We start from the raw sequence: 17,924 nt of genomic DNA on the forward strand, positions 1-17,924 counted from the left end.
ACTGCCCATGGAGCTTACCTCTGGCAGGAGGCTACGTGCAACTGTCATGTCTTGTTCTTTAAGGGCACATTCCCTGCCTAAAAGAACTGACAGAAACACAAATATTTAGAATGGCATTAGGGACATGAATGTTAAAACGTACCAAGACCCATGGGAATATGTTCACAAATTGGTACTTTGATGGGCCAAGAAGGAATACTCTAGGAATCCTGAGTAATTGGCAAGTAAAGACTTCAGAACTGAATTCCAAAAGAACATGACAGTGCTCTCCCTAAAGCCAGTGGCAGGAAACACGAACTGTGATGGACATGTCCGAGGATGACGAGAACTAAAGACTTCTGCCCCAGTGTCCTTCATCTGTGTTTTAGGAAATACCCCTCTGAAGCCCACACGGCTGCTGCTCACCTGGGCCCTGGCCTCGGAGAGATCTACTGCCTTCCCCCCACAGCTCTTCTCCGTGCTCCAGCTGGAAAACCACAGCTGACTGGCAGTGCTGACACCCTGCTCATTGAAGAAAGGTACGTGGATTTGAGTTCTGTGATGAAAGTCCTCGCCTTCCCAAAAGCTAGTAATTATCATCAATCACCACCCACCCCCCATCCAGGCAACAACAACTGGAAGAGGAAAAAAACCCCATTGAATCTAGACAGTGTGTCCAAAATAGTGAAGGCATCTGGGTGCTGATGTCCATGCCCAAGTTCAAAAAATGTAAAATGCTAACTCTGCATTAAGTATCTCCACAGTGGGTTCAATATTATTGTTTTAAATTTTTTAAATGTTTACTTTTGAGAGCACATAAGCAGAGGGGTGACAGAGATAGAGGCGAGGGAGCCACAGAATCCTAAGCAGGTTCTGAGATGTCAGCACAGAGCCCGACACACGGCTCTAACTCACAAACAGTGAGATCATGACCTGAGCTGAAGTCGAACACGTAACCAACTGACCCACTCAGGTGCCCCTGAATATTATTTTTAAACAGACACTAATAAATTTAAGCTCTATAAGAATAACCAAGTTCTACTGTTTTCATTAGTCTGCTTTCCACTCTTGCCATAGTGACTAGAGCAGAACAATTATTTAGAAAATGTTTAATCAGCTTATTTACGCCTTCAGAAATACTGAGTTCCCAGTTCTGCTCTTCGTGTTGGAGACTGAGTAGCAGCCAAGACTTTAAATTGTGGTTAAGATTATGTTCTAGTGGGGTGAAAAGCCAGATGCAGCAAAATATCAAGAAATAATTTTCTTTCAAGCAAATCTAGGGAAGACTCAGGGACGAGTGTGGAGTGGGTTCATAGAAGCTGTCAAGATCCTTCAGACTGCTGGACTAGCTCCCTGCCCATCCGACTGTATGTACGTGTACACACACACACACACACACACACACACACACACACGGACTCACCCAGGGAGACCAGGTGCCGGATGTTCTCCAGCATCACATCCCTGAACAGCTTCCGCTGGGACGTGTCCAGCAGGGCCCACTCCTCCTGGGTGAAGTCTACAGCTACATCTTCAAATGTCACTGATTCCTGAAACACCATGGATATTCGGTTTTAGACAGAGCCCTCCGTACAATCGTCCTGAGTAGGAGGGCTGAGATGACAGCACTGAGGGAGGGGTGGAGGAGCTGGGTGTGTAGAAAGATCAAACCGAATTCGGGGTTCCCATCAGCCCATTCTCAGCACTGAATTGGCATCTGCCTTTCAGATCAATCACAGAGAGACGTACAGTCTGAAGTAATAAAACTTCAGTATAAGGGAGCATCACATGAAATGCAATATAATATAACCTGGAATTAAAAAAAAAAAAACCTTGGTGATTATAGGGCTCCTGGCTGGCTCAGTCAGTGGAGTATGTGACTCTTGAATGCTGTATTGTGAGTTCAAGCCCCACATTGGGTGTGAAGCCTACTTACAGGAGTAAATACATAAAGTAAAAACAAAGTCTAAAATAAAAACTGGTAATGATGATTTCAGATATGTGATTATAAAACTGGCACTTGAAATTAATCAGAAAGTGAGTTTCAGTTATTAATTTTCAAGTAACTTCTCAGACTCACTGTAGGGCAAACAGTAACCTGACTGGTCTCTTGGATGCCACGGCACCATTCCCACAGATAAACCTTTAATAACCTATTATGAGTATTGAAGGACCCGATAAACTAATGTATGAAGCTCTTCCTATCTAAGTAAACATGTATTAAATACAGCCATTTGCCTATTACTCCTTAAATCATCCAAGAACCTCAAAACAATCTGTAGCATTCTTCAAAAATGGGCAAGTTCCATATAGAATGTGGTAAAAAAGAGTGGCTCCCTCGTCTCTACAGGACGCAGATGTTCATAACCCAGTACAAGGTCCGAGGGCTCTGCAGCAAGGCCAAGGCCCTGGGACGGCTGTGCCGGAGCACACACCTGGCCTGCCCAGTCCCGTGCCCTGCGGACCCCCAATCCCAGTCCTCTCTGGGACCTCAGACACCAGCTACCGCCATCTCCTGTCCCGTCCCTCTGCTATAGGATAACAGCAGCCCCGTGACTGGATGTGGTTCTGCGGGGCTTACGGAGTTTCCGGGCGTCTTCAGTTGTGCGCCCCTCCCTTCTCCGCACGACCCAGCCGCCGCTGTGGAAGTCATCCTGCCTACACGCTGACTGTAGTCACCCCACATGCTTTAAAAGGTTAACTAATTCCAACAAGGCAAAATGTGTGACTGGAGGCATGAAAACTTGGTTCTCTTTTTAAGAAGTTTCCCCAAGTACAAATATATTCTATCACAACTTTAAAATCAGACAAAATGAGTGATTCTTCATGCCTTTCCTGGCCTAAACTTTTCTCATGCTCCTTTCAACACCTCAGGACCCCAAGTGGGACCTGTCACCTCCCTACTGGACTGCAGGGTCCTCCTCGCTCTTCACCACAACCCGTTACGAGGGACCATTTGAGCAGACACCCTGATGACTGAGTGAATTATTTCCCAGTAAGGACATGGACTAAGCTAGAGGAAGAAAATCTATCTTCTTTTCTGTATATACACAAGCGTAATGGAGGCTGGGATAAACTAGTGATATGAGGAAGGTGACTACTTACTGAGAGTCCTGACCCCTTGGGACGATCCCAGAGCAGTGGGGCAGGGTCGCTGGAGCTCCCATCCCTGACCGCTCCCTGGCTGCACCGGGAGTGCCCATGGCAGCAGGGAGACCCGCCCACAGAAGGCACGAGGGTGGTCACAGAAAGAGGCAGTCCCCACTCACCAGAGGCTGCATGGCCACTAAGCCAGCTGCAGGGTCCTTCTCCGGGGTCTCACTCACACAGTCCAAGCACTAGGCAGGCAAAGCTGAGGACGGAGAAGGAAGCCATAAGATCCAGTCCCAGTTCACCTGTTACCAAGCCCCAAACCTTCACCTGGCTGTGACCCCCACCCCCCACCTTTCCAACCAAGGTGCAGTGGGCTGGACAAAAACCAGAGGACTCGCCTCCTCTCCCAAGGTCTAATGTTAAGAAGACTGACTACAGCTGCTGAAAAAAAAAGATGCTAATATGTTGTCTCATGATAGGAACACTCAAAGCACTGAGCCCACAGCATCCATCCCTCCCTGACTCCAGAGGGTGGGGGTCCTGGACTCACGCTGCACAATTCTGGTTTCCATCTGGAGGTACATACTGGAGTTCCTCAGCTCTCGTGACTCTCATACACAAGCAGTGGCTGTGCCTGGCCACCTTCTGGAGCCACACTTCCCTCCTGCTCTCCTTCAACTCCAACTTTTCCACCCGTCCCCCATGGACATAGATGTCAAAACCTAACAGTTTGTTTCAGGATTGCGTTACTCAGTTCAAGAACTTAACTCCATCTGGAGGGATCGATGGTACTCATTCTGCTAGTGCTTACAACGTCCCTGCATCAGAAAGGCGAGTACAGGACTCATGATGCTCCTGTCATGTGCTGTCCCCATCCTCTAGGTCAGGGATGTTCAGATAATTTGGGATGACTGAGGCTCAGGAGGAAATCTAGCTGCTCTATTTGATTATTTTAGTTAAGTGGTAGCTCGAGTCCTTGAAATCCTGTTCTAGATAAATCCTCATTAGCTGCACTATCCTGCGTTTCTTACACACACACACACACACACACACACACACACACACACACACACACAGGTACATGTGCATATACAGATAAACACAAAATTTGTGTGAAAGAGTGAGAAAGCCATTCATAAACTGCAGATTCTCCTCTAAAATGCCAATAATCAAATGTATAATTAAATGTATTTACTGTAAATATTTAATATACTGTAAAATACTGTAAAAATGTATTAACTATAATTTCTCCCCTAAAATACCAATAATAATTAAATGTATGTGTCACCATGGGAAAATGCTGACAATGTGTCATAAGCAAAAATAGTATCGACTCACCCATTTGTACCTGAGGTCCAGAAAAAGAGGAAAAAAAGGGAAATTTGTATCAAATGTGACTCTGCTGGGATCTTTACATGTATTTACTTATTTATTCCTCACAAGAGACTTGGTGATTTTAATTTAACAAAGGACCTGAAGAGAAGAGGTTCATAAAACTTCGTTACCTTCTATCTGGAATATTGCAGCACTTGTGACTTAATGTGAAGCCCTCTGCTCTCACTACAACCTCCTCCCCTTTTCACTTTTTCACAGAAATACACCCGTACCCAGGTCTCTGTGCGCAGGAGCCCACAGCAAGTGCCTTTCATGCACCTGCCTTTTCTGTGGCTCTACATGACACACGTGGCAAAGGTTGATCCGTGTCTGAAAACACAACCACTCCTCCCAGGGGTTTCCCAAGGTGTCTGGCAGCTCTGCTTTGGGGAGTTAAATCACTCTTCCATGCTCCGTCGATATTTCAGATCCCCATGCCTTTTCAATCTACACAGTCTCACCTTTCAAAGACAAGATTCTTCGCTCCCCCCCCCCCCACAGTGTTAGTTTGCTCAGGCTGCTGTAACAGCACCACTAACCAAGGGGTTCCAACAACACAAGCGTGTTTCCGCACGGCTCTGGCCGCCGCACGGGAGATCCAGGTCTCCCCACTCAGCGTGTCCATGCCGTCCTCTCCCTGAGTGTCCACACAGCCTTGCTCTGCACACATTGTGCCCTCCCTCCCTCTTCTTGCAACACCACCAGTCAAACTGACGTAGAGCCCACCCCAAGGCCCCATTTCCCCCAGATACCACTTTCAAGGCTAAGTCCCCAAATACGTTCTTAGGGTTGGGGCTTCAGCATCTGACTTTGGGAACACAAAATTCAGCCTGTCACAGAGACGAGTTACATAGAGTGGCACACTGCCTCAGGTTTCACCACAGTATCTACAGACACTCCTACAGCCATGGGCACTGGTTACATTTTTCTCCTATCAAACTGAAGTCCTCTTGCCTCTAAGTCCAATGTGTCCAACTGAATTCCCTTCTCCTGTTTTGTTCAGAACTATTCTCCTCTTTATAAATGAAATCTCCTTCCCCAAAACATGTCCGTTATTCCACAATCACCTCCCTCCTCATTTACGCTCATTAGATCTCTGGGAACTTGAAGCAAATATCTCCTCTGAACCAGTTTTCTCTCCAGCCCTCCCTGCAGACCCAACCGGAAGTGCCCGCACCTTCACTCAGGCTGTTCCCTCCCTCCGACTTACAAAGAACCACCAATGATTATTTTGTAAATCCATGTTGTTAACATCAATAACTATCTCATAAATAAATCCCTACATGGAAAGAAGCAGGAGTTCCCCCCTGACCTCCTCTGAACATCTTGCTGGCGTCACCGGACCGTCTCCTCCATGATCAGTCCTTCTCCCATGTCCTCTGCAAAGGACTCCTCGTCCTGCTGGGCTGTCTCAAGACTTCACACGAGCTCCCGTTCTCCTTTTGTGTCATCTCCTGGCAGGCTCATGCCCTTCTTCGACTGCTCCAGCTTTGTTCTGTTGCTGTCTCTAAACTGAAAGTGACCAAGTGCTTGTCTGGATTCCACTTCTGAACGATCACCTCTGCTTACAAAGCTACATTCACCTCAGATGAAGGATTTCCTAGGATGAGGACTGCACCCCTCCACATACCGCATTTATTCCTCCTCTGTCAGAATCTAGCTCGGGGCTCCAGCTGACGGTTGGTACTTTAAATGCCTTTACCAACCAGCACACACACTGCTGTTGTGTCCAAAGTGGGCACTACTGTCGTCCTTCATTTCCTCCTCCACCCACAAACGTCCTGCCCCCTGCTCCTTCTACTCCCATTTCAGTCTGCATCTCAGTTACACGCAGATACTTTCTCTAACCTCCAACCTTCCCTTGCCCTCTGCCTTGACTTTCACAGAATTCCTGTTCTTTCATGTCACTGATGTAATTTGCTGTTACATATTTATTTAGTTTTGCTATCCTCTCAATAGTCCAAATGCAGAAAAATCTACCTAGGAATGACAGAGTTAGGCAAGTTCCCCTCTGACCATTACCTCTGAATTACAAATACAGAGAAATTCTATGTCCACAGTAAGGAAACCTGCCCCCAATGCCTGTAGTCAGATAAACTGTCATTTTCCATTATAATAAATTCTTCCCTGAAACCCAGGAGTCAGTCTCTTCTGGAAAAAACTCTATCCGGTACTTCCCCAAACACAAACCGATGGAAACGCTAACAAAGCCAGCTCTTTGAGGTGGCAGCCACCACACAAAGAACCTCATAGTGTCTGGCGCTTTCGATGGTGATCTGTCTTTATAAGCAGTTGACAACATCATCAGAAACGTAAACCGAAAGACACACCCTGGTCAATCTGGATGACAGTCAATATAAATCTAATGGAGGCATGCCTTTTTTTCTAATTAGGCAAATCATATAGATGCCATTAAGGGACAAAAGATGATACTTTTTTGTTTCTAACAATACTTTTCAACTTCATTTTAGGCCCACTGCAAACTGAGCATAACATCAGACGGTTCCCATCTACCTCCTGTCCCCACACGTGGACAGCCTTCCCCACTAGCAGTGTACCGCACCAGACTGCACACCGAGTGGAGCACACCACACCAGTGACAAACCTACAGGGATACATCAATACACCCCAAGTCCGTACGTTACACTAGTGTTCACTCCTGCTGCTGTAGATTCTATGGGTTTTGAAAAACATATGATATGTATCCACTGCTACAGTATCATCAGGGTATTTCAGTGCCCTAGAAATCCTGTGCTCTGCCTGCTCACCCCTGCCCACACCCCAGTCTGGCCACCGATGACCGTTCTACTGTCTCCACAGTTTTACCTTTGCCACAATGTCATACAGCTGGTATCACACAGCATGTACTTTTTGATTGGCTTCTTTTACTGAGTAAGGGGCATTTAAACGTCCTCCATTTTCACTGGCTTAATAGCTCATTTGTTTTTACCACTGAATAATTTCTACAGTTTGGCTATACCATGGCTTATGTATCCACCACCTACTGAAGGACATCTAAACCATTACTTCCAAGTTCTGGCAATTACGAATTACAAATAAAGCTGCTGTAAAACATCCATGTGCAGGTGTTTGCGTGGACCTATGTATTCCAACTCATTTGGGTAAACAAGAAACATGATTGCTGCATCATATGGTAAGAATATGCTTAGCTTTTAAAAAAGACTTCCCACTCTCTTCCACAGCGGCTGTACCAGTTTGCAATCCTACTAGCAATGAAGGAAAGCTCCTGTTGCTCTATGTCTTTACCAGCATTTAGTGGTGTCAGTATTTTCGATTTCCACCCAGAATTCTAATGGCATGTAGCAGTATACTCATTTTTATTCGAATTTGTATTTCCCTAATGACACGTGATGTTGAACATACTTTCATATGCTTATTTTCTATATTCTTCGGTGAGGTGGCTGTTCAAATCTTTTGCCCATTTTTCTAAACGTTTATTTTTGAGAGACAGAGAGCGAGCGATCGAGCGATCAAGAGAGAGAGTGTGTCTGTGTGTGTCAGTCCATGGGGGAAGGGCAGAGAGAAGGAGACACAGAATCTGAAGCAGATCCAGGCTCTGAGCTGCCAGCACAGAGCCTGGTGTGGGGCTTGAACTCAAGAACCACGAGATCATGACCTGAGCTGAAGGCGGACACTTAACTGACTGAGCCACCCAGATACTCCTCTTTTGCCCACTGTTTAATGGGGTTGGTCATTTTCTTATTGTTGAGTTTTAGGAATATCTTATGATGAAAGCCTTTATCAGATGTGTGTTTTGTGAATATTTTCTCCCAGCTTATGGCTTTGTCTTGTCATTTCATGAGTGTTTTTCACAAAGCAGAAGTATTTCATTTTAATCAAGTTCAACTTTATCAGTCACTACTTCCATGGATCAAGCCTTTGATGTTGTAGCTTAAGAGCTGTTGCCAAACCCAAGGTCACCTTGAATTTTTTCCTGTGTTTTCTTTTAGGAGTTTTGTAGTCATGTGTTTTATATTTAGATCTGTTATACATTTTGAGTTAATTTTTTAGGAGGATAAGGTCTGTGTCTAGATTCAATTTTTTTTGGATATGGATTTCTAGTTACCTGCTCCCCTCACTACTGAAAATACTTTCTGTCTCCGTTGTATTTCTGCCCCCTTGTCAAGTATCAGTTGACTGTATTTTTGCGGTTATTCTTCTGGGCTCCCTGGTGTGTTTCATTGATCTAGTTGTCTGTTTCATGAACAGATTATATACTTCAGTTCCTCATCCTTCTAAAGGTCTCAAAAGCAGTCTTCATCTCTTTTCCCAGAGGCCTCACCACCTTGTGGATTTGGGTTATTACAGGCAACACCAGAGAGAAACTAAATGCTACTCTATGCTGCTATTTCCAAGAGGACCAGTCATCTGACATCGCTCAGGCTGTGCACATCCTGGTGACTCCAGATAAACAGCCATTTGCACTTAAAATGTATATTATCTAGAGTGTGTACATTTTACGGTCAGGAAACAGAAAAACAAATCAGCCTACATCTCGTCATCAGATTTAGCTGACTGATGCCTGAAAACTGCAAAACCCTACAAGCTGCAAGGTATTAAGGCTTTCTAGAATAAATATAAGCTTTATAACTTACTTTACTATAAATAGGATGTGCTTCGTTGTTGAAAATAAAAGTTTCAGAGAAGTAGGACATATCAAGACACCCACAATCTAGAGATCCAAAAGAAAAAATTGTTTTTGAAGAAAAATCATTCAATATTAAATTTTAATACTTAAATTAAAATATTTGCATTTTAAATACAAGCATTTGATTTAGAAAAAACTGTCCTTCTCATCCTTCTCATCATTATCACTGTCATCATTATCATCATCGAAAGCTAGTGTCCTAAAGCAAAAAGAACGTTGAACCAGGTCCTGCTGGGTACAAATTGCTCAGAGGTCAATGGGCAAGGCCCTGGGTCCACGCAGGCTCCCGCACATGCTGGAGGATGCACAAACTGACGGATGGCCCTTACTCCTTCACAGGGCAGTGGAGGGGGAAAGATGGGTTAAGGAGTGTAACGTTTTCACACCCGAATCGCCGCTGTAATTACTGGTACCCGGGCAACAACGGCAAACTGCAGCCAGGCAGGCAGAGGTACAGGGCACGGAGGGTTTGGATACATCTGCAAACCACTCTCCACAGCTTCCGGAGCCCGCATTTTTACATTTGGTGTCTTCCATGTGTATAATTCTGTCTTTCCTGGTCTTCTGGATAGACGGATCTTCTGCAGACATAATCCAGTAAGTAACAGCGAACTGGTAACAGAGGGGAAGCAGTAAAGCTGCTTACTGCTCATTGAAGGGGGAAACAAAATCCAAAGCAACAAAGACTTCAAAGGACCAGAGAACATCACCAAAAACACCAACTCTACAGGTAACACAATGGCACTAAATTCATACATTTCAGTAATCACTGTGAATGTAAATCGACTAAACGCTCCAATCAAAAGACACAAGGTAGCAGGGGAGCTTGAGTGGCTCAGTCGGTTAAGCATCTGACTTGGGCTCAGGTCATGATCTTGCAGTTTGTGGGTTCAAGCCCCATGTCAGGCTCTGCTGGAGCCTATTTCAGATTCTGTGTCTCCCTCGTTCTTCCCCTCCCTCACTCATGCTCTGTCTCTATCTCAAAAATAAACATTAACAAAAAAATTTTTAAAAAAGACATAGGGTAGCAGAATGGGTAAAAAAAAAAAAAAAGATTCCATCTATCTGCTACTTACAAGAGACTCGTTTTAGACGCAAAGACACCTGCAGATTGCAAGTGAAGGGATGGAGAAGCATCTGTCATCTCAATGGACATCAAAAGCAAGCCAGAGTTGCCAAACTAGATTTTAAACAAAGACTGTAACAAGAAATGAAGAAGGGCACTCTGTTATAATTAAGGAGTCTATCCATCAAGAAGACCTAAGACTTTAAGTGTTTATACCTCTGAAATGAGAGAACTCTAATATATAAATCAATTACTAACAAACATAAAGGAACTAACTTACAATAATACAAAAATTAACAACCCACTTGTAGCAACAGGCATGTCGAAGCAGAAATTACCAAGGAAACAATGGCTTTGAATGACATACTGAACAGGATGGAGTTAACAGATACATTCAAATAATTTCATCCTAAAGCAGAATACATGTGTTCTTTTCTAGTGCACATGAAACATGTTCCCATGAAACATAATGGGTCACAAATGAGCCTTCAACAAGTACAAAAAGATCAACATCATACAATGCATATTTTCGGATCACAATGCTATGAAACCTGAAGTCAAACAGAAGAAAAAAATTGGAAAGCCTTCAAATACATGGAGGATAATAAAGAACATCCTACTAATGAAAAGAATGGGTTATCCAGGAAATTAAAGACGAAATAAAAAAAAATACATGGAAGCAAATGAAAAGACAATGGTCCTAAACCTCTGGGACGCAGTAAAAGGAGTCCTATGTGGGAAATACATTGCAATTCAGTCCTATTTCAAGAAGGAAGAAAGGATTCAAATATACAACATAACATTACATATAAAGGAGCTAGAAGAGGAACAGCAAATAAAACCTAAAGACATTATAAGGAAATAATAATTATTAGAGAAGAAATAAACCATATAGAAAAAAAAGCAGAACACATCAATGAAACTAAATGCTGGTTCTTTGAAATAATAAATAAATTGATAACCCCCTAGACAGACTTCTCAAAAAGAAAGAAGACCCAAATAGATAAAATCACAAATGAAAGGGCAGAGATCACAACCAACACCATAGAAATACAAATAATTATGAGAATACTATAAAAAATCATATGTTACCAAACTGGGAAATTTGAAAGAAATGAACAAATTTCTAGAAACTCACAAACCCCCAAAACTGACACTAGAAGAAATAGAAAATTTGAATAGACCTATACCCAGCAAAGAAACTGAAGTAGTACTCAAAAATCTCCCAACCACCAAGTCCTGGGCCAGATGGCTTCCCAGAATTCTACCCAGATATTTAAAGAAGAGTTAATACCTATTGTTCTTGAACTGTTTAAAAAAACAGAAATGGAAGGAAAATGCCAAACTTATTCTACAAAGTCAACATTACCTTGAGTATAAAACCAAAGACTCCACTAAAAAGGAGAATTACAGGCCAATATCCCTGATGAACATGGATGCAAAAATTCTCAACAAGGTACTAGCAAACTGAATTCAACAGTGCATTCAGAGAATTACTCACCATATCAAATGGGATTTATTCCTGAGCTACCGGGCTGGTTCAATATTTGCTAATCAATCAATGTGATACACCATGTTAATTAAACACACACACACACACACACACACACACACACACACACACACACACAAATGATCCTGTAAATTGATGCAGAAGAAGAATGGCCAAAATATGGCATCAATTCTTGATGAAAACGCTCAACAAAGTAGAGACTGATGGAACATACCTGAACATCTTAAAGGCCACTTATGAACAACCCACAGCTACTATCATCCTCAGTGGGGAGAAACTGAGAGCTTTTCCCCTAGGTCAGGAACAAGACAAGGATGTCCACTCTCACCATTACTATTTAACACAGCACTGGAAGTCTTGGACTCAGCAATCAGACAACAAAACCAAACAAAAGGCATCCAAATTGGCAAGGAAGAAGAAGTCAGGCTTTCGCTATTTGCAAGCAACATGATACTCTATGTAGAAAACGCCAAAACTTCCACCAAATATTGATAGAATACATGAATTAAGGAAAATTACAGGATATAAAAATCAATGTTGTAAATATAAAATCTGTTGTATTTCTATACACCAATAATGAAGCAGGAGAAAAATAAATCAAGAAATTGATCCCATTTCCAACTGTACAAAAAAACAGTAAGATACGTAGGAATCAACCTAATTAAAGAGAGATAAGAGCCATACTCTGAAAACTACACAACACTTACAAAAGAAAATGAATAGGACACAAGTAAATGGAAATCCATTCCATGCTCATGGGTTGGAAAAACAAACATTATCAAAATGTCGATATTACCCAAAGCAATCTATACATTTAATGCAATCCCTATCAAAATACCACCACAAGTTTTTGCAAAAAGTTCTAACATTTTTGTGGAACCACCAAAGACCCTAGATAGCAAAAGCAATCCTGAAAAAGAACAATAAAACTGGAGGCATCATGATTCTAGATTTCAAGCTAGATCACAAAGCTGTAGTCATCAAGATACTATGGTACGGAAACAACAATAGATACACAGATCTACAGAATAGAAAATCCAGAAATAGACCCACAACTATGTGGTCAACTCACCTTTGACAAAGCAAGAAAGAATACACAATAGAAAAAAGACCATCTCTTCAACCAATGGTGCCAGGAAAACTGGATGGTTACATGCAAAAGAATGAAACTGGACCACTTTCTTACACCACACACAAAAATAAATTCAAAATGGATGGCAGACCTAAATGTGAGACAGGAAACTATCAGCATCCTAAAGTAGGACACACGCAGCAACCTCCATGCCCTGGACCAGAGCAACTTCTTACTAGACATGTCAAGAAAGCCAAGGGAAACAAAAGCAAAAATGAACTCCTGGGACATCAAGATAAAAACATTCTGCACAACAAAGGGAACAATCAAAATAACTAAAAGGCAGCAGTCTGGAATGAGAGAAGACATTTGCAAATGATTCGGGCTGATAAAAGGTTAGTATCAGAAGTCTATAAAGAATTTATCACACTCAACACCCAAAAAACAACCCAGTAAATGGACAGAAGACATGAATAGATACTTTTCTATGGAAGACATCCACATGGCTAACAGACACATGAAAAGATGTTCAACATCAGTTATCAGGGAAATACAAATCAAAACCGTGATGGGATTTCCACCTCACACCTGTCAGAATGGCTAAAATGAACAACACAGGAACCAACAAGTGTTGGTTGTGGATGTGGAGAAAGTGGAGAAAGGGGAACATTCTTGGACTGTTGGTGGGAATGTAAATTGGTGCAGCCACTCTGGAGGTTCCTGAAGAAACTAAAAATAGAACTACCCTATGATCCAGCAATTGCACTGTTAGGTATTTATCCCAAGGATACAAAAACACAGATTCAAAAGGGTACATGCACCCCAATGGTTATAACAGCACTACTGACAACAGCCAAAATATGGAAAGAGCCCAGATGTCCATCGACTTATGAATGGATAAAGATGTGGTGTATATACACGATGCAATTTAACTCAACCACCAAAAAGAATGAGATCTTGCCATTTGCAAGATGTGGATGGAGCTAGAATATATTGTGGTAAGGGAAGTCCATCAAAGAAAGACAAATACCATATGATTTGACTCACATGTGGCATTTAAAGAAATGAAACATACAAACATATGGGGGTGGGTGACAAGAGAAGAGAGGGAAATTAACCATAATAGACACCTAATGGTAGAGAACAAACTGATGGGTATTATGCAGAGCACTTGTGATGAGCACTGGGTGTTACATGTAAATGATGAATCACTGGATTCTCCTGAAACCAGTATTGTACTTACTATATGTTAACTAAAGTTTAAATAAAGAAAAAAAAAAAAACCCAAGAACTGCCATCACATATTCCAGATAATTCAAGTCACTGGGATCACTCTGCTGGATTACTAGATCAATTTTTTTCTCATATTTCTCATCAATGTGTATACACTCTTCGAAATAAAATTGTCATCTTGGGAAGCTGACCAATAAGAAAATCTGAACTAGAGCTTTAATATACACCAGGAAAAACACTATGAACTTTAAATGTGCTGAATCAAACTCAGAACAGTACTGAAGTGTGATGATTCACATCGTCCTGAGGGAATTACGGCACAGGTGTGATAAAGCACATGGCAGAAACACAGTAATAAAATAGGGTGCCCATGTCCTACTCATGGAGTCTCACAGAATCAGCAGCTTTGGCCTTACGTGACAGCCAGGTCCTCGTACTATTCCTACTTCACAGATGAGTAAACGGATACAAAGAGAAGCCACCTTATCTGAGAAAGGTCAACTGTCCATTCCCCTCCTCACTTCCGGGCAACTGCTTCCACGCCGGTACTGGCGAGGCTCTGAGGCGGTCAGTGCCAACTCAGCCCTCTTTTCATTTTGGGCACTTTTATAACATTTCCCTTTGACAGTTCCTCCTTTTGAAAATTCCTGGAGTTTGGAGTGTATAAAAATTCCCCTTTTGCTCTGTGAGATTAAGGTAATGGCATTGTAGGGGCTTAGGATATATTCTTCCTATTGTTAAGAGAAAGAACTTGCAATTAAGGCCAGAAATAGCTGGACTAGTCTTCCTGAGACCAGTCCATCCAGTAACCTCGCTTTTCTGAATTTAAACTGACCACAGTGTTCACATATAGTTAAGAGAGAAGTCTCGGGGGTGCCTGGGTGGCTCAGTCAGTTAAGCGTCCGACTTTAGCTCAGGTCATGATCTCACGGTTTGGGAGTTCGAGTCCCGCACTAGGCTCCGTGCTGATGACTCAGAGCCTGGAGCCTGCTGTTTTACCATTTCTAAGACATATTTGTTAATAAGCATTTAATACAAAAAACAAACATTTCAAAAACTTCAAAAATCTCATAATCATGGTCAGCACTGTGGTTCCTGGCCCAGACTCCATTCCAGCAGAGGCATGTCTATTCCAGAACTACTGATTCTCTTAAACTCACCTACATCTTCCAGCCCTGCTCTGTACCAAGTCTATGGTAAGTCATGGAGGATCTAAGAAGCTATCTGCCCAAATCCATGATCAATATTGATCACATATTAGGTGATAGGTATTTACTTATAATAATCTGGTCATCTATCAGACCCTCCAAGTTTGCCATTATTACCTTCCCTTTCCCTCTTAGAAAGCCAACTTGGGAAAGGACTCACATGACCTGACAAAACCCAGACAGCACATAATTTATTCAACTACTTCCTCATATTTGTCTGGCTCAACAGCTTACTGCCTGACCAGAGTTCATGAGTTATGTCCTCATGGTTTCAAATGTCTCAGAAAAACAGGAACCCCAGATGGACCGCCACTTGCAGGGAGAGAATGGACACAAAGGGCACAGGGTCTGTAAGTAAAGGTGGCAAGCAACAGGACAGAGTCCTTCTGTGGCATCACTCTACCCTTCAGTGGATACGGCTGGGCTGGAACTAAAGGGGACCAGAGTAGAGCAGAACTCCCTGCAGAGGAGCCTTGGCATCCTCCCTCTGACATGGGGTTTGGACTTCCAGGAGCTTGAAGGTTTGGGGTCTGGGCATGAGGCCAACAGAGAAGATGTGAAGGAGAGGGCAGGCCTTCAGTGGTGGGAGGAATATTAGGCCCCAGTGGCTGCAATGAATCCACGCTTTCTAGCTGGGACAATACTTGGGTTGTGAGGCCATTCACTCTCCTCATACTTAGTTTCTAGAGCTTCTGAAGATGATAGACTACTGCCTGTAGGATTCCATCTGCTGAGAAGTTCACCAGTTTTAGAGGGGGGAACCCATCAACTTTAGAGAGGGCCATCATGAGCCCCTTTCCTGACGCTCAAGGTTATGTCTACTACTCCCAGGAAATGCAGAGCCCTCAGCCTGGACAAGGCCACCACCTATCTGTCACTGAAGGCAGGAACAGGATCCAAGCCAAGGTGGTGTAGGAAGAATAGTGAAGAGAAGTCACTTTCCTCAAAGATCTATGACTTGGACTTGGACATTTTAGAGTTTTGCAGTTCTAGCTTTGCCAGGAATTGGGGAAGTTTGGTGACTGGGAGTTTCCTCAAGTGTGCAACCTGCAACTAGAGGTTAGTCAGGCAAGGGCACCTCTATCCAACTTCCTTAATTAAAGGTGGAATGAGTTCAGAACCACTTATGCCTCAGATCAGGGGCATCCCACACTCAGTGACTGGAACCCTGACCCCCACATATCTCCAGAGCAGCTGCCTGATAATAGAGATCTCTCTCTGCAACAGCCAAACATTCTGATGATTAAAGGACTAAAATCAATTGTCTTCAACTCGAATCAGAGAGTGGAATGACTGACGTTCAGGGCTCTTGGACACTACCAAAGCTCCACTGAGCCATGATATACAAACCCTCTGAAGAGCCCAAGATGGATTTGTGTAAGAAGTGCCATCCATATAAAGCAGATACCCTCCAGCGTTTTCCCAAGTAGAGTCCAACATACCCAGTACGGTGTCAGGTACTTGTCTCCATAGCACAGAACGCTCAACTAGCATCTTCCAAAGCTTACAGACTCTGTAGAGGAAGAAAACTGACATTCATCTCCAAAACGATGAGAGGCCACAGTCTCACCCGTGGTCCCTTGCTATCCTCCTCCATGGCTACAAGGCCAGAAAGTGGTCAGATAACCTGGTCCAGTTGTATCCTAAGCTTTTATACCAGAATTTTCCCTTTTAGGGCACTGGGACTGAGACCCATACCCTTCTGAGTACCTTTCTTGAGCTTCAAGGTATGTGCCCTTCAGCACAGTGAGAATACCCCTCCCCTGCACACTGGTGCATACCTGGAAATCAGAACCTCTTCTGAAGTGCACAGAAAGGAGAATGTCTTCAGCATCACAGAGACAGGCAATGCCAAGGTGATTACCAAGCTTTGCTCTCTGCCTGTTATATGCATGTACTGTGATGAAGAAATTCAATCTTTTGCCGTCTTGGGTGAGTGGAAGAGTCTGAGGAACTGGAGAGTTGTTTAAATATCTGGGGAGGTGACGGCTGGACTCTGGGTACTGTATCCTCTTGTTTTCCTATGGGTCGCTCTGTGGAGAGGACAGAGCTTTGATTCAGATCTGAAAGAGAAACTCTGTATCAATGCACATCTGTGATAACTGGGGAAAGGGAGCCAATATCCAGGATGCTTCACAAGCCCCAAAAGATTCTCTATAAATATGGTTTACCAACTGAGTTATCCAGAGCATATGAGAGAATCCAAGGAGAGGGAAGGACGATCTGGGGAAACTAGTAACGCACTGGCCATGGAGTTAGGTCAGGTTTTGCCTTCAAGGCAAGTTTAGACTGAAATGTACAATTATGTTTTACCTTTAGAATTTTTATTCTAAATAAAAAGGAAATTTTTATTCTAATAAAAAGGAAACCTAGGGATAGCCAAGGAATCCCCATGCATATGAACAGAAAAGTCCTATGAGTGGGAAGGCAGACTCTACCTAGCTTTCATTGCGCTTTGTCCATGTTTCCAAGTGGTAGGCATCAAATAGGGACATGAGTGAATGAGAACCATAAACAAAAAGCAGCTCAGTAGCTGATTATTTCTTACATTATGAAAAATCCCATCTGGGTCCCACCACCTTTCCAAACATCCTCTGTTAATAGTCATTGTTTTGAGCCAGGAAGCGGTCCTCCTATAGCACAACCCTGACATTTATGTTTCTGCACACTACCACCATGAATTCATCGGGTCTAAGAATTCAACTCCATGAAAATGC

At 43.0% G+C, this 17,924-nt stretch overlaps 1 protein-coding gene and 1 long non-coding RNA gene across 13 annotated transcripts in view; one reads left to right on the plus strand and one right to left on the minus strand.

Moving 5' to 3' along the window:
• The window catches only part of LOC115287496, a 23,103-nt gene extending 15,578 nt beyond the window's left edge, over nt 1–7,525 (plus strand). Inside the window, exons 3-4 of one of the 3 annotated variants that reach the window (XR_003906507.1) lie at nt 369–518; nt 6,918–7,525. This is a non-coding gene — a long non-coding RNA (uncharacterized LOC115287496). Of the gene's footprint in view, nt 1–368; nt 519–1,250; nt 1,371–2,516; nt 5,024–6,917 lie in introns of those variants that run through there. The other 2 variants (XR_003906506.1, XR_003906508.1) reach the window with 2 other exon arrangements.
• LOC115287443 (zinc finger protein 596-like) overlaps nt 1–17,924 on the minus strand; it is a 41,165-nt gene that overhangs the window by 16,522 nt on the left and 6,719 nt on the right. For 4 of the 10 annotated variants that reach the window (XM_029933909.1, XM_029933923.1, XM_029933872.1 and 1 more), the window contains 6 exons: nt 16,989–17,270; nt 16,650–16,720; nt 3,249–3,331; nt 1,403–1,529; nt 406–501; nt 19–86 (listed from right to left, as the gene is read on the minus strand). In XM_029933909.1, coding sequence (XP_029789769.1) covers nt 19–86; nt 406–501; nt 1,403–1,529; nt 3,249–3,260 — 303 coding nt within the window. In that variant the 5' untranslated portion in view covers nt 3,261–3,331; nt 16,650–16,720; nt 16,989–17,270. Of the gene's footprint in view, nt 1–18; nt 87–405; nt 502–1,402; nt 1,530–3,248; nt 3,332–4,410; nt 4,421–9,062; nt 9,140–16,649; nt 16,721–16,988; nt 17,271–17,924 lie in introns of all 10 variants that reach the window. The other 6 variants (XM_029933941.1, XM_029933932.1, XM_029933884.1 and 3 more) reach the window with 5 other exon arrangements.

Source organism: Suricata suricatta, chromosome 1 (genome assembly GCF_006229205.1).
Source record: "Suricata suricatta isolate VVHF042 chromosome 1, meerkat_22Aug2017_6uvM2_HiC, whole genome shotgun sequence".
NCBI lineage: Eukaryota > Metazoa > Chordata > Mammalia > Carnivora > Herpestidae > Suricata > Suricata suricatta.